Source organism: Saccoglossus kowalevskii, chromosome 13, assembly GCF_978046115.1.
Source record: "Saccoglossus kowalevskii chromosome 13, keSacKowa6.1, whole genome shotgun sequence".
Lineage (NCBI taxonomy): Eukaryota > Metazoa > Hemichordata > Enteropneusta > Harrimaniidae > Saccoglossus > Saccoglossus kowalevskii.
This window is the reverse complement of record NC_140653.1, coordinates 28,084,227-28,100,474: the sequence shown is the minus strand read 5'-3', so window position 1 is coordinate 28,100,474 and position 16,248 is coordinate 28,084,227. Positions and strand designations below refer to the sequence as shown.

At 35.5% G+C, this 16,248-nt stretch overlaps 2 protein-coding genes across 2 annotated transcripts; both read right to left on the bottom strand.

Moving 5' to 3' along the window:
• Positions 1-651: 651 nt before the first annotated feature.
• On the bottom strand, positions 652-13,932 carry LOC144347879 (uncharacterized). Its single transcript, XM_085507386.1, has 6 exons — positions 13,720-13,932; positions 10,843-10,885; positions 8,131-8,192; positions 3,929-4,143; positions 3,044-3,698; positions 652-2,839 (listed from the first exon to the last, which is right to left on the bottom strand). Exons 4-6 carry the CDS (start codon positions 3,936-3,938, stop codon positions 1,705-1,707), a joined length of 1,800 nt encoding a protein of 599 aa, XP_085363512.1. The 5' UTR covers positions 3,939-4,143; positions 8,131-8,192; positions 10,843-10,885; positions 13,720-13,932; the 3' UTR covers positions 652-1,704.
• A 1,268-nt stretch (positions 13,933-15,200) lies between these two features.
• Positions 15,201-15,626, bottom strand: LOC146735211 (uncharacterized). The gene has a single exon (XM_085507385.1). The coding sequence runs from the start codon at positions 15,624-15,626 to the stop codon at positions 15,201-15,203; it is 426 nt and encodes a 141-aa protein (XP_085363511.1).
• Between the last annotated feature and the right edge of the window lie 622 nt (positions 15,627-16,248).

The window sequence follows — 16,248 nt, the reverse complement described above, 5'->3', positions numbered from 1 at the left end:
AGACTAGATGAGCAATATTGCTGACGTCTTAGGAGTCTTCTGTGACGGCGATTTACCACCTCTGGATCAAGAATAAGAAGGAGAAGTTTTCCCGTTTTACAGTCAATAACAATTCCATGTTTGACGCATTTCTCGTGCATCCACCTGTATCCATGCAGTTGTCCAGAACCTCTCAATTCCCCTTCAATAATGTTAGTAGCATAGAGTATATATCGTTTTTGAACTTGCGTCTATACAGTCCGAAATCATTTAACGGGCGTTTCAAGTGTATTATACTAATTAAAATCCATGAATACAGTGAAAAGCTCCCCAGTATGTGTAAATCTGTATCACATCGTAGTGTTAATGACCGTCCCAACGGAGATAACAATGAGAGTTAGCGTGTATGTCAAATGAAACGAGCGTTATAAACTATTTCAATTTTACCGATACATTTTTTATTTGGTCACTTTGAAATTAAAAAAAATCTTGAATCAGATTACTCTCCAATGGTATTTTCTCTAACCATAGTGAAAACGGCGAACCCAGCACAAGGCTCGTTCAGTGCTCATTTGACCCACACTAATTTATCAAGTTCAAACAAAATAATAACCATAGTTTACCAATTTCCGAACTTCTCAAAAACGACTGTGAATTGAATGACGTAACTAATAATTTCAACTAGTTATTTTACTAGGCGAAGGCTGTTTATAGGTTTGCAAAAGTACGGTACAAACAGTCAAAATGAACCAAATTTCTTTCAGAATTCTAACAACAGTGTAAAGATGTTAAACTACAGACTGTCACTCAGAAATAACCAATTACAATAGACTGACCATTTATTATATGTTAAAACACCATGTTAACCTAGAACAATATTTCACAGCTATGAAATCTTCGGTCGATAATTACCTCTTTTTGCCTATCGTGTCATTTCTGAGCAAGAGAACGCCACATTATCTTTTGTGACCAGCGACACGGTGTTTGTGACTTGAGTAAAGTTCAAACAGAATATCAGTTTCTTTTGCAAAGTGAGAAATAAAGCTCCAATGTGTGATCAATATATCCGGGGAAAATTTAGTATTGATCTTCCGTGACAGCTAAATTATGTAAATTTGTGATTATTAATAAAAAGCTAATCGGGTATGAGCATTATCCCAAAGCACCTACACACCAGGTTTGACTGAAACATAATTTCGCAATACTATTGAAACGGCTAAAGTTTGTCTACTTATCAAGCAAACATTAATAAAATAATATTAACGGATGTAAAGTAAAAACTGTTCAGGTATGTGTATTATCCCACAAAAATATATGTACCAAGTTTCATTGGAATCTGACAGGTGGTTCTTGAGATATGTAAATTATTGGTACCCAATTGGAAATGCAGTTTTTATTGAATCTCAAGGACAGCTGTAATTATATAACTGGATCTATCTAAAAAAAATACAAATGATACACAATATACAGTATCAAATTTAGTTAAAAAAATACTATAAAGTAATAATGTGCACATAATTTTATAATAAAAAATGATAATTATATTACATATCGCAATTGGCTGGTGACTTGATGAGAATGTCTTCATACTGTCTATACAAGTTAATTACTTAAGATAATTAAAGCAAAACAATACATGTGTTTATTGAGATAATACATCTATATCATTGTACGATAATCTGATAACGTGATGTGCAGGTCACATTTTGCATATATGGCCATGAGTTAGAAAAGTAGCACATGTCTGAAGGTTTCTGTGCCCCCACGTCTTGCAAGTTTTTGGTCTACATTATCTATTTTATAGCTCAACTTAATCTCGTGTTTTTTTAATGTCCTTTCTTTTCTAGAAAGAAAGCACATTCTGAGTGAGTCTGTTCCATGACTCACTTTACTAATCTCGCTTGTATTATACTTCTGTCCAGTTTTCAAACATTCTAACACAACCAATAATTCATTTCCCAATTTATCAGCGTTCTTTATGGAATGAACAATTTGCGTGCACACGTGTTCTTCTCGACCGCTTGAATATATAAAACCCTTGTAACATTGTTTGCACTGAAATGGCTTCAACCCTGTATGTGTACGCATGTGCCGTTTTAGATGACTAGACTGAGTGAAGCATTTCCCGCATTGTTTGCACTGAAATGGCTTCAACCCAGTATGTGTAAGAATATGATTTTTTAGATTACCAGACTGAGTGAAGCATTTCTCGCATTGTTTGCACTGAAATGGTTTCAACCCAGTATGTGTAAGCATGTGCTGTTTTAGATTGCAAAACTGAGTGAAGCACTTCTCACATTGTTTGCACTGAAATGGTTTCAGCCCTGTATGTGTAAGCATGTGACGTTTTAGATGGCAAAACCGAGTGAAGCATTTCTCACATTGTTTGCACTGAAATGGCTTCAACCCTGTATGTGTAAGCATGTGACGTTTTAGATGGCTAGACAGAGTGAAGCATTTCTCACATTGTTTGCACTGAAATGGCTTCAACCCTGTATGTGTAAGCATGTGACGTTTTAGATGGCTAGACAGAGTGAAGCATTTCTCACATTGTTTGCACTGAAATGGCTTCAACCCAGAATGTGTAAGCATGTGCTGTTTTAGATGGCTAGACTGAGTGAAGCATTTCTCGCATTGTTTGCACTGAAATGGCTTCAACCCAGTATGTGTAAGAATATGATTTTTTAGATTACCAGACTGAGTGAAGCATTTCTCGCATTGTTTGCACTGAAATGGTTTCAACCCAGTATGTGTAAGCATGTGCTGTTTTAGATGGCAAAACCGAGTGAAGCATTTCTCACATTGTTTGCACTGAAATGGCTTCAACCCTGTATGTGTAAGCATGTGACGTTTTAGATGGCTAGACAGAGTAAAGCATTTCTCACATTGTTCGCACTAAAATGGCTTCAACCCAGTATTTGTAAGCATGTGCTGTTTTAGATGGCTACACTGAGTGAAGCATTTCTCGCATTGTTTGCACTGAAATGGCTTCAACCCCACATGTGTGAGCATGTGCAGTTTTAGATGGCTAAACTGAGTCATGCATTTCTCACACTGTTTGTACTGAAATGGTTTCAGCCCTGTATGTGTAAGCATGTGCTGTTTTAGATGGCTAGTATTAGTGAAGCATTTCTCACACTGTTTGCACTGAAATGGCTTCAACCCTGTATGTGTAAGCATGTGTTGTTTTAGATGGCTAGAATTAGTGAAGCATTTCTCACACTGTTTGCACTGAAATGGCTTCAACCCTGTATGTATAAGCAAGTGCTGTTTTAGATTGCTAGACTGAGTGAAGCACTTCTCACATTGTTTGCACTGAAATGGTTTCAGCCCTGTATGTGCACGCATGTGAATTGTTAGATCACTTGTCCGAGTGAAGCATTTATCACATTGTTTGCACTGAATAGGTTTCAGCCCTGTATGTGTAAGCATGTGCCGTTTTAGATGGCTAGAATTAGTGAAGCATTTCTCACACTGTTTGCACTGAAATGGCTTCAACCCTGTATGTGTAAGCATGTGCTGTTTTAGATGGCTAGACTGAGTGAAGCATTTCTCACATTGTTTGCACTGAAATGGCTTCAACCTTGTATGTGCAATCATATGATTTTGTAGTTGGCTAGAGCAAATAAAACACTTCTCATACTGTTTGCACTGAAACACTTTTTTCTTGGACTGCACATCAGTCTCCATGTTGATTTCGTCATCTTCTTCACTGTTATCTAGATGTAAAGACATTTTACAATATGTATTTACTTCTACTATTAGGTTATACAAATATATCTGAGTGTATGAGTTAGAATGCAATATGAATGTAATCTTATTGGATGTTGACAGCAGTTTGAAATAAAACAACAAACTCAGCAAGCAATCACATTACACAATTCAAGTCAATGAACTATCATGCAATTCTAAAATTATTATCTTTTCTCATTAATAATATAAAGCATACCGTATGACATTGAAAGAATAATTCGCTATGTGTATATGCAGGTAATCTTCTGATAAATTGGCAGTCACTTTAATTATAGAGGGTTTGTATTTATTTGTTGAAGTGCAGCATTGTTACTTCTTTGGAAATCTTGAAAAAATAGACATGTACTCTTCCTGAGTTTCATTGTGTGAAGTGTTCTTCATCTATACATTAGCAGCAATTTCAGTTTTCACCTACAAAATAATGAAACACATTTGTGTCTACTGAGTGAAAAGTTGAAAGGCATAATGAAATGCATCAAAATATATTTACAGTACGACATTACATTAACCTAGCTAAAATGATGAATATCTTAGCTACCAGCTAATTATTTGCTGAATGATTCCAGCAAAATAGCTAACTGAACGAAATGTATCATAGTGAAAGTATGGTGCGACATCTTAGGAGCCTAGTTAGATTAAATGTAGATTATTAAGATGGTAGGTTAGTGCCTCTGCATCTCCATGCCGTCTAACATACATATGTATTAGCTAACTGGCTGTAATCAAATATATTCTGGTATGTATGCCGAATGCTTAGCATGTTAGATAGCTATTCTGCTAGTCTCCATGGGATTCTGACAAGAATATAATTTACCAAAGTGGGAATATTGTGTGGCATCTGAACATCCCAGCTAGAAAGAATGCTATGCCTATGTTTTTTCATGGATGCTTACAAAATGGCTACTGCATTGGGGTTACTTTATTCACTTGGTTAAATGTTTAGAGATTTTGAATATGTCAATGCATGGAGGTAAACAACAGAAGGAGTCACAACTGGTTTAAGATCAAAGGTTCCATGATCATTTCCGCCGTTTACTCAGTGATTATAATGTTTGCTTGTTAATCTAGCAGCAAACAACAAATTATCGAATTAAGATACTTTATGACAGGAAATTCTCATGCAATGAATTTTTCACGTGAAAGCACATTCGTCTAATTCGCGTTTTCCCTGCAGACGAATTATATAAGCTTTATTGTTCAATGCCTGTTACTAATTCACACATTAAAAACTAGTGTTACACTTCCACTGTGATGGACACGTCCAAGGATTATCGCTATCCTTACTGCAGTTCACACTAAGCACGGCAATCATTTTGCCAAGTAAAAAATACGGAAAACAATGCATCGGTATTCAGACAATGTAATCATTCCGTATGTGACATCGTCACGCCAGAAGCTACAGTTACCCAAAAAACAAGATAAGCTCTGGCAATATTTGATGTATTCAAAGCACATCGATGTGAAGATGGCGAATGTGTTTGTTCCGGCCTATTGTATCGATTGGTTGCAAGCCTTTGACCTTACCGTCAATAAACCTTCTAAGACTCGCTGAAATCTTAACTTTCAATTGTTGTACACTGACCATAATTTGAAGGGACTGCAGACGGGAGCTGATATTTCCGATGTCACTATTACGGATGTACTTCGAGAGCCCTCGGGAATATTCGAAAACTATCTGGCCAAAGGTCATTGTTTAAAATGGCGTCACTGGAACTTAAGTTGTGTACGCGTTCTCGAAGACGATGATTGTTTCAAGTCATCGGAAGTAAATGAAATTTAAAAAGTCGTGAGCGAAGAGAATATATATTTTGTCTCAAAACCGCGACGCCAGGATAATAATGAAAGATGTACCCGGATGTTTTCCAATACCGATAACTACAATAAAACAAGCAGCCTGTCGGCTGAGATAGCTCCACTGTTAGCAATGCACATGGCAATTAAAGAACAGAAGATATCATTAGAAAATGAACAAATCTGAGAGAGGTCCACATGTAGTACCTATATATGTAATATCAAAGCAATTGGACTTGCGGTTTTCAACAATAAGTCGAAAATATAACTTTTTAACAAAAATTACAAAATATTCACCAAAATTAGAGAATTAAAGATATCATTGCAAAATGAACAAATACCAATAACTACAATAAAACAAGCAGCCTGTCGGCTGAGATAGCTCCGCTGTTAGCAATGGACATAGCAATTAAAGAACAGAAGATATCATTAGAAAATGAACAAATCTGAGAGAGGTCCACATGCAGTACCTATATATGTAATATCAACGCAATTGGACTTGCGGTTTTCAACAAGAAGTCGAAAATATCACTTTTTACCAAAAATGACAAAAATATTCACCAAAATTAGAGAATTATAGATATCATTACAAAATGAACAAATTTGAGAGAGGTCCACATGTAGTACCTATATATGTAATATCAAAGCAATTGGACATGCGGTTTTCAACAAGAAGTCGAAAATATCACTTTTTACCAAAAATGACAAAAATATTCACCAAAATTAGAGAATTAAAGATATCATTACAAAATGAACAAATCTGAGAGAGGTCCACATGTAGTACCTATATATGTAATATCAAAGCAATTGGACTTGCGGTTTTCAACAAGAAGTCGAATATATCACTTTTTACCAAAAATGACAAAAATATTCACCAAAATTAGAGAATTATAGATATCATTACAAAATGAACAAATTTGAGAGAGGTCCACATGTAGTACCTATATATGTAATATCAAAGCAATTGGACATGCGGTTTTCAACAAGAAGTCGAAAATATCACTTTTTACCAAAAATGACAAAAATATTCACCAAAATTAGAGAATTAAAGATATCATTACAAAATGAACAAATCTGAAAGAGGTCCACATGTAGTACCTATATATGTAATATCAAAGCAATTGGACTTGCGGTTTTCAACAAGAAGTCGAAAATATCACTTTTTACCAAAAATGACAAAAATATTCACCAAAATTAGAGAATTATAGATATCATTACAAAATGAACAAATTTGAGAGAGGTCCACATGTAGTACCTATATATGTAATATCAAAGCAATTGGACATGCGGTTTTCAACAAGAAGTCGAAAATATCACTTTTTACCAAAAATGACAAAAATATTCACCAAAATTAGAGAATTAAAGATATCATTACAAAATGAACAAATCTGAGAGAGGTCCACATGTAGTACCTATATATGTAATATCAAAGCAATTGGACTTGCGGTTTTCAACAAGAAGTCGAAAAGATCACTTTTTACCAAAAATGACAAAAATATTCACCAAAATTAGAGAATTATAGATATCATTACAAAATGAACAAATTTGAGAGAGGTCCACATGTAGTACCTATATATGTAATATCAAAGCAATTGGACTTGCGGTTTTCAACAAGAAGTCGAAAATATCACTTTTTACCAAAAATGACAAAAATATTCACCAAAATTAGAAAATTAAAGATATCATTACAAAATGAACAAATCTGAGAGAGGTCTACCCAAGGTACATATACACCAAGTATCAAAGCATTCAGGCTTTCAGTTTTCAAGAAGAAGTCGAAAAAGTAAAACATTGACACGGACGACGGACAATCACTCATATGATAAGCTCCGCTCGACAAAGTCGACAGCGGAGCTAAAAAAGTTAAAGTTTCCGTCTTTTACTGAATGCGCGCGGAGTACTCCGTAGGGACGTAGTTTTAACAGCATTGCAAAGATCGTAAAGTAGGCTTCAATTTAAACTAACACCTAAGTGAGACAATTTCATGCAACCCTGCGAAAACAGCCGTTGAAATGACCTATAAAAATTCCACGAAAAAAAACACTTAACTTACTGATAGATCGCGCAAGTAAAATTACTCTTATTCTCGTAAAACAACGCATAGCAACCGAGAAAAAAAACGCCTTTGGCTACGAGGACAGTGAACGCTATCGTCGGAAATGATCATGGGTTTCAAAAAAGACGTTTAAACAGACAAGCTAGGAGGATTAACTCGACTGGAAAGAAAGGAAATTTAATAGGCTAAAACCAGTTGTAACTTCTTTAGTCTTTTACCTCCATGGTCAATGTTAATGCGCAATGCTTGCAAAATGGACCGTCAGGTTGTCACCACAAACCAGTGTCTTGAGAACCTGTTCAATGTCTTAGAACTTTAAATCCGCTAAAAATAAACACATATCCTCCTTAAAAAAAAATTATGCATATGCATATGAATATACAATGTAGATGTAATGTATCAAAGTAAAACTATGGTATATCAGAGCAGTCTTTCTAGAATGTTAATTTTAAGATATTAGCTACATGTAGATATATTGTAGAATTTATATATTAAAGTAAAAAGTATGACACTCTCCATGTACTAAAATTAACGAAATGAACTATACTTACCGAAAAGAGATTCTGTATTGGAAAACCTTTATTCAGTACACTGTACAAACCCAAATATATATCTATGTTAATAAATTATAAACAAATACGTTGTTATCAAAACATTTTAAGTATATATAGTAATAAACAGCAGTGTATGGTTGCAGACAATTTGCCACATATTTAGCATACAATTTGCTTAAATTATTCTTCAATACAATTACCACACTCCTTGAAAATGTTATACATTCAACGCCAGAATCAGATGTTGGTCACTAAGTGATATCTGAAGTACCGTAAGCATGTTGTACATTGTAACATACATTTTCTATTTTTTATGTCAATATATTTTCGAAATTGAAAAAAAAAAACTTTTCTTCAAATGTGTTATTTTTGATAGCGCCTGTGGCAGACAGACTAATTACAAGTGAATGTCCACGCTATTGAATTATGTGCTTTCTGACTTCCGTAGGTCATTGTTTATAGACCATATAAATGGTTTTGAGAGTGACATTGTCTACCAAACATGACAGTATCACCACATTGTTTGAAGCCTCGGGAAAACACTGATTTTACACAAGTGAATAACAACAATGAAAGGAATCATCAAAACTACAAAGAGTTTAGAAATTTGAGTGATGGACCCAAGTCATTGTTATAGCACAGTCTCCAGCAGGTATTTTACCCATAGGTAAATGTAGATGCAATCTAGCGGAAATGCTATCTATTAATGTGTCTCTACAGTGCCTAGCATAATAGCTACATGTAGATACAATGTAGATGGTATGTAAATATATTGTGTGATATCAGAGTAGCCTATCGAGCTAGAATATAATGCTAGTTTTCTATGCGTTGCTACAGAGGCTAGGATAATATTTGTGACTTATTTTGGTGCGAACATCTTTCATTTAATTAATTTCTACCATTACAAGGTTTTAAGGGTGAGTCCCAGGTTCGTGAAATATTTGTGGACATTTTTTTTTACACATTTTCAAATGTTGCAAGGTTGTCTTCACACTAATAAAACAAAATAGTTAATTTGGTACTTAGAAAAGTGTCAAATATTAATAAAAATGCGACGATAAACAGCTACGAGTGTCATTGTTTTTATACAGGCTTAATGACGAGGCTAATTAAAATAGATTGACAGACGATTATGCAAATCACTGCCCCCTTCTCAATGAAAGTTATGCGTGTGCTCCACTCAGTAATTACATCAGCAACATGGCTGCCGCCAGTGCTAACACGTTTATATCGTAAAAAATTCAAAAACAAAACAAAAAAACGCATAAATGCGGAGATGCAGTTCGACCTAAAATTGTCTGATACTGGTTCATGTATGACGACCAAGATGCTTTCTTGAGTTCTGACTCTGATTCGGGCTGACCATTGACACGATGACGCTTTGGACCACAGTCCCACTTTCTTGAAGGACTGTGTTTTGACGAAGCAGCAATGCCGTCCAAGATATTACACGACTCGGAATCCACGTCTTTTCTAAGTACAAATCGTTTTGTGTAATATATTCGTAGTTTAGACAGCTCACGTGAGTGGTGCTGCGGCAACAACAACTGTTTTCACTCCTAACGGACGCGACCAACCGGACGCGACAGGACTAAAGACTAGATAGAACTTCCGGATGGAGCTATGTTAGGAATTATTTTATCACGCTAACAAGACTAACATGGCTTATGACCTTATCCCACAGATTCATTACACTTTGCGTTTATTTTTCTGATAAGATTAAATCATTGTCCTCCCATGTTTGCTCAGTAAACAAGTAACGCCATTTTACCGAGTGGTTTCCAAAACTTCGTTCGTTGCATTTTCCCAAAAAATATCCGTCGTTGTATCATTATTTTCGTCGATCGGGACGTCAAAAATACGAGTATTATCCAAGCATAATACCATACAAAAATTATCGTTTCAAATAGGTTTCTAGTCGAGTAGAAAAACAATAAATTACTTTTATGCAAATTTGCTGTTTTCGAGCCTTTCATTTTGGCACTACGGAACAATGGAACAGTTCAATGGAACAGTTCTTTTTTTTACAGAAGATTCTCAACTAGTATACCAATAACTGTATCGCATTATTCGATGAACTTATTAAAACGACAGAAACCTGGAGTCGAATAAAATCAAATGGTAATTTATTCAGAAGTTAAAAAGTTTTCACTTTTGACTCCCATTTCAAGAAAACAAAGGCTCGCATTGTACTGTCCGGACACGGTCCGATTCCCAGTCTGCTGATCAGTTTTTAACAATAGACAGGATGTCTGTAACTTCAGTATGTTTTCCGTGTTTTGAGTGAAAACAACTCAAAAAAGCCTATTTTCGGAAGAAACGGGCATACACTTCACTCGTTTGGGAAATAAATATAACATTTTCACACAATTCACACACAGAGCTAACTAAAAATGTATAACATGTAGGTAGTCATATGCCATCTTCACTGTGAAATACAGGTTTGAATATAATCGCCTACGAACCTGGGTCTCATCCTTAAATTGGGAGAATAAATGCCTCAAGGAATATTCGTGACTTATTTAGGTGAAAACAAGTCGCGTTTAAATAATTTTGGGAGTTTAAAACAAAATCATTTATTTCCACTAATACAAGTGTGACTTTCTAAAAAAATTTCGTACCCTCAATTAACAACCAAGAACTATATAATAATTGTTTTTGAAATACAGGGCACACCATCGTGAAACTTTAATATCTAGCAAAACTTACCATTGACTGGTTCTTCTCTTTCTTTCTTGTCACAATCTGGTAACTGTTGAACAAAATGTGCAACGGTCAGTTTAATTTGTATTTTATTTCATTATTTATTGATTTAGTTTTGTATAGTGGCATTTTGAGAGGTTTCTTTGTTTCAACTTATTTGATTACGAGGTAATATGCGACCACTTCCATGTTTTATTGTGATTTTGTGAGAGTTGAATAATGGCTCCCTCGATTGTCACGCCTTGACATAGATTTAATCACACGGCTATGTTTGCATGAACCGACTGACTGTATGATCATCCTGTTTAACAAGCTAGGATTTACTACAATTATTATCATTAAATTGTCAAGTTATTTTTTCAACCTTATTGGTAATATCTTAAGGATCTTTGTATATACCAATTCCTATATAACGACACTCATTGAAGGGCATATATTTTGTAGCATTACCAATCTGTTGTAGGAACGTTGGAATTGTGCCTGAGCTTTTAGTCAATGTATTATTATAACTGAATTATTGAACGTAGTAAATGTGTTGATTAAAAAATAACGTTCTACCATGAAAATACCACCACTTATTACATATGCTCTGCAGTTCATTTTGATTTGTCCCTGAAATCAAAATCGGTATTTCCACACCCCATATGCAAAATAGGTCTGAAAGCAAACAAAGTAGTCCCTTTAGGAGTACTGTTTTTCGAAACATAGCAAAAATAAACAATATTTAGAAGTACGATATTTTTCCCTTGGGGTACATGAATATACTTGCCAAGGAAATTGAAATTTGAACAACGGTAATAGTAATTATAGGTAGTCAGTTATTTTTACTAAAACAAATTTGCATATCACCTGCAAAACTAGGCGTTAAGGTGTTCTTTTTTTCACATAAAACGAACTGACTAAACATACAGAATTGTTATTGAATCGGACATTGATAGCGTTGTGTTTTCTTGAGTTGAACAGACGTGAGGTATAATTCAAACTTGTTTATTTATACTCAGCATGAACATCAATACGTTGTACAGCGAATACTACTTGATATAAAATATGGATTGTTAAATAATAGTTTCACGAGGAGTTGACATCGTAGAGAGCATAAAAAGGAGGGTGTGCGTAACGATCATCAGGTTGCGAAGCTACCGTAGGAGGAATTACAGCGACGGTCTGAATCGGGCTTCTCACGACAGCGCTTTGCCTGGTTAGTGTAGTTGTTAACGTTAGAGCGGCATTTGTATTGGGGACAACTAATCGGAGAAGTGCCAAACACGTGTTGGTACTCTAGAATATATCATGCGAAAAACGTTCGGAAAATAAAACAACGCTAATGATTGGCGCATACAAACGAAACGCAAAACTGTCGTTCCATATTAGGAATGACACGCGACTAACACGAGACAGAACTTTAGTGGGAATTTCGGGGGTAAGCAGACAAAGTATCATGAGAACGCAATGGGAAACAATGTAGCGAACGTTTGGAGATAGCATCACAGTTACTACAGAAACCAATATAGTCTCTCAGGGTTCAACTCGTGGTTATCAAAACAATGTCTGAAGTTACAAACTAACTTAGAACACATCATAAAGAAAGTAAAATGTTGCATGTTAGATAACTGCGCGCGACATCACCCATGCAATAATGTTTTCGGTATTTTCACGGTCGATATGCAAATAAACATGGTATATCCATTGGCTACCGAACTATTTTTATTTTGTTATTTTTATCCGCCGGCGGTTTAAATCGTTCAGCAATATTGTTGGCATATTAGGTGTATCACATGGAAAACTACGATTGGGAGAACTTAATGTATGTTGACCACCTGGAAACTGAGTTTTATAAACCTTGAAGGGCTCGCGAAAGATCCATCCGCAGTAAAATCAGCGATTACTATGGAGCCGCAACCATCAACATCGACATACCAGGAGGTTTCTGCTGGCGACGTTGCGGCGTTACTCAGTTCCAAATAAAGATTACCAACGCCAAATAAATAACATTTTAACCGGTAACCAAGGCTCATTCAATCCACGACCAGCAAGCAATGTCCCAAACTAAAGTCAACCCGTCAGTGGAGTACCGCAGTTGCACGGCATGTTTGTCAATGCACAATTATGTGATGGAACTTTTAACTTCAACATAAACTGTGTATCATAGTCGTCCAGTTCAAGTTCTGGTTCTGTCCTGGCCCCAACTAAGTATAAAACGCCCAAGAGTTATTTATTCGAACGGTGACTCAGATTAGACGTCTGATCATTTAATTTTCACAAAGACAGTGACATGCGTTCTACACTGACACGCATTGCAAGGGCGTAACACTATCTCGGAACATATTAATGGGCAATGCGGCTCCCCGACCTAATTTCCATCCCTGCTTGTTGCACGATCTTTCTTTAATATGAAATATTCAAATATAGAACATATGTAATAATAACAGAACCCCATACCTTCCTTGTGGCTTTCGTTGCGTATGTAAGTTATTTTCACTCGAGATGCGGTGTATTCTGCTGTACTTTCACGAGCTTCGCTGTGAAAGTATGGCCGCCGGATACACTGCATCACTCGTGAAAATAACTTCAATACCCAACGAAAGATGCGAGATGCAGTGTATTCGCTTCGCTCGTGAGAGTACGGCCGCAGGATACACCGCATCACTCGTGAAAATAATTTCCATACGCAACGAAAGCCACGAGGAGGGTGTTGGGTTCTGTCATATTATTCTACACCAGTGCAACAAAGAATGGTAATGGTCTCTTGGGTTTCGATTACACGCCGCTTGGACAACACACGCCATCAGTTCGTACGCATTATTTGTCATTTCACGAGATCAATAACTCAGAAAACATGAGTGTCTGTCGAGTATACTATTATAGCAGACATGTAACACTTACCTTTCTCAAAGATATTCGTTAATTTTGACTGAAAGTTGTCCTATAAATTCTGTTTGGTGCAGTCAATCGCACAATGGTGGAGATCACGTTGACCTTCACTCAATACCCTCTACGGTGAAACCATTTTATTAACAGTGACATCGCCTCTAGATGGCGCTCTTGTTAAATCATTTAAATGCTCAAAGTTGATTCTGCAGAGGAGTCACGGCTCAGACAGGTATTGTGACATATTGCACTGTATGAAAACCTTACTCTCATTTCCTTTTGCGTATCTGAATATCATGATGATTCTCGGTGTTGTTGGAATGTTTGAGTGAAAACGATACCATCTAATGATGAAAAAACGAAAAAGTTTGAAGTGACGTTGAAAATTTTTAAATATATTCTACGCATTTTGCACGAAACAAAAAAATGCAAAGAATGAGTTTATAATCACTCATAACGGGAATTATGTTCGCCCAGTCTGCATAGACTTACACCCACCATTATTGACATTTGGTGTAAAAATGTCTTCATATACAGACCCACTAAAAGGTATTCACGCACCGCATCACACGCACTTACCAACTACGAAATCATTCAATAAAATAGCTAGTTAGAATATGTAAATTATAAACTACGACGTTATTTAGGTAGCTATTTAGAATATCTTAAATATAAACTACGGCGCTATTTATTTAGCTATTTAGAATATCTTAATTATAAAGTAGGGCGCCATTTTGGTAGCTATTTAGAATATCTAAATTATAAACTACGTCGCTATTTATTTAGCTGTTTAGAATATCTTAAATATAAACTACGGCGCTATTTACTTAGCTATTTAGAATATCTTAAAATTATAAACTACGGCGCTATTTACTTAGCTATTTAGAATATCTTAATTATAAACTACGACGCTATTTAGGTAGCCTTTTAAAATATCTTAAATATAAACTACGGCGTTATTTATTTAGCTGTTTAGAATATCCTAAATATAAACTACGGCGCTACTAGTATTTTTGTAGCTATTTAGAATATCTTAATTATAAACTACGACGCTATTTAGGTAGCTATTTAGAATATCTTAATTATAAACTACGGCGCAATTTAGCTATTTCAAATATCTAACTTATGAACTACGGCGCTATTTATTTAGCTATTTAGAATATTTAATTATTAACTACAGCTCTATTTACTTCGCTATTTAAAATATCTTAATTATAAACTACGGCGTTATTTATTTAGCTATTTAGATTATTTCAATTATAAACTACGGCGTTGTTCAAGTAGCTGTTTAGAGTAATTAATTATAAACTACAGCGCTATTTATTTAGCTATTTAGATTATTTCAATTATAAACTACGGCGTTATTCAAGTAGCTATTTAGAATATCTTAATTATATACTACGGCGTTATTTAGGCAGCTATTTAGAATATCTCAATTGTAAACTACGGCGATTTTTGTGTAGCTATTTAGAATATCTCAATTATAAACTCCGGCGCTATATTAGGTTAATCTTGTTTGCCATGGAAATATTCTTTGCAACCCATATTTTTTGAAGTCGTGCCAAGGCACTGGTTGCCATTCCAATTCTGTTATTGATTTCTGTTTCGCTGGAAACATCTTCTGGGATTGTTGATCCAAGATATTTGAAGCTGTGTACTTGTTCGAGTTGTTCACCATTTACCTTTGCTGATATTGTTTGGGTATTCTTATCATTTGTAACCATTGTGACCATTGTTTTACTCTTTTCAGCACTGATTTCCATACCGTAACTTCTTGACGTCTTGTCTAACCTTTCTGTTAGGTCTTCAAGATCTTTGGCATTACCTGTTATTAGGTCGATATCATCTGCAAAGCGCAAGTTGTTGATAACCAATCCTCCAATTTTTGCACCTCCGTGGAACCCTTCAAGTGCATCCAACATAATTCTTTCCAAAAAAAGATTAAAAAATGAGGGTGAAAGAATGCAGCCCTGTCGAGCGCCGACGTTGGTTTGAAACCATTCACTATACGTGTTGCCAATCAAATACTGCAGTCTTTGCATGCGTATACAGTTGTCATACTCGGTCTAAAGCTTTTTTGAAGTCAATGAAGTTATGGAATAGATAAGATTAGTGGTTGCGATGTTTTTCACACAGTATTCTTAGATTTGTTATTTGCTCGACCGTGCTTCTGCCTTTCCTAAAGCCAGCTTGGGTATCACATTCTGATGCACTGAGAACTTCAATTCTAGGTGTAATTCTGTTTTGAATTATTATGAGAAGAACCTTGCTAGCGTGACTTGTGAGGCTGATGGTGCGGTTGTCAGCACTTTTCTTGCTTGTTGAATTTTTCGGGATGGGGATTAAAATTAACTCGGTCCATTGTGTTGGCCATTCTTCTTTCTTTAATATCTCGTTGCATAGGAGCAGCAAAATATCTACCATGGGCTCACCACAATTTTTTATCAGTTCGTCAGTAATGTAATCACTAGAAGAAGACAATTTTAAGTGAAATTTAACCAATATCTAAAAAATATACACAGGAGTCGAACCATGATCAAACTT

What these genes read in the sequence shown, in the direction of transcription:
- LOC144347879 (XM_085507386.1), bottom strand. An exon ending in ACAGGGCTGAAACCATTTCA is followed by an intron (nt 2,840 to 3,043) that starts GTACAAACAGTG and finishes TACTCTGTCTAG; the next exon opens with CCATCTAAAACGTCACATGC.
- LOC146735211 (XM_085507385.1), bottom strand. Translation starts at nt 15,626, where the DNA reads ATGTTGGATGCACTTGAAGGGTTCCACGGAGGTGCAAAAATTGGAGGA.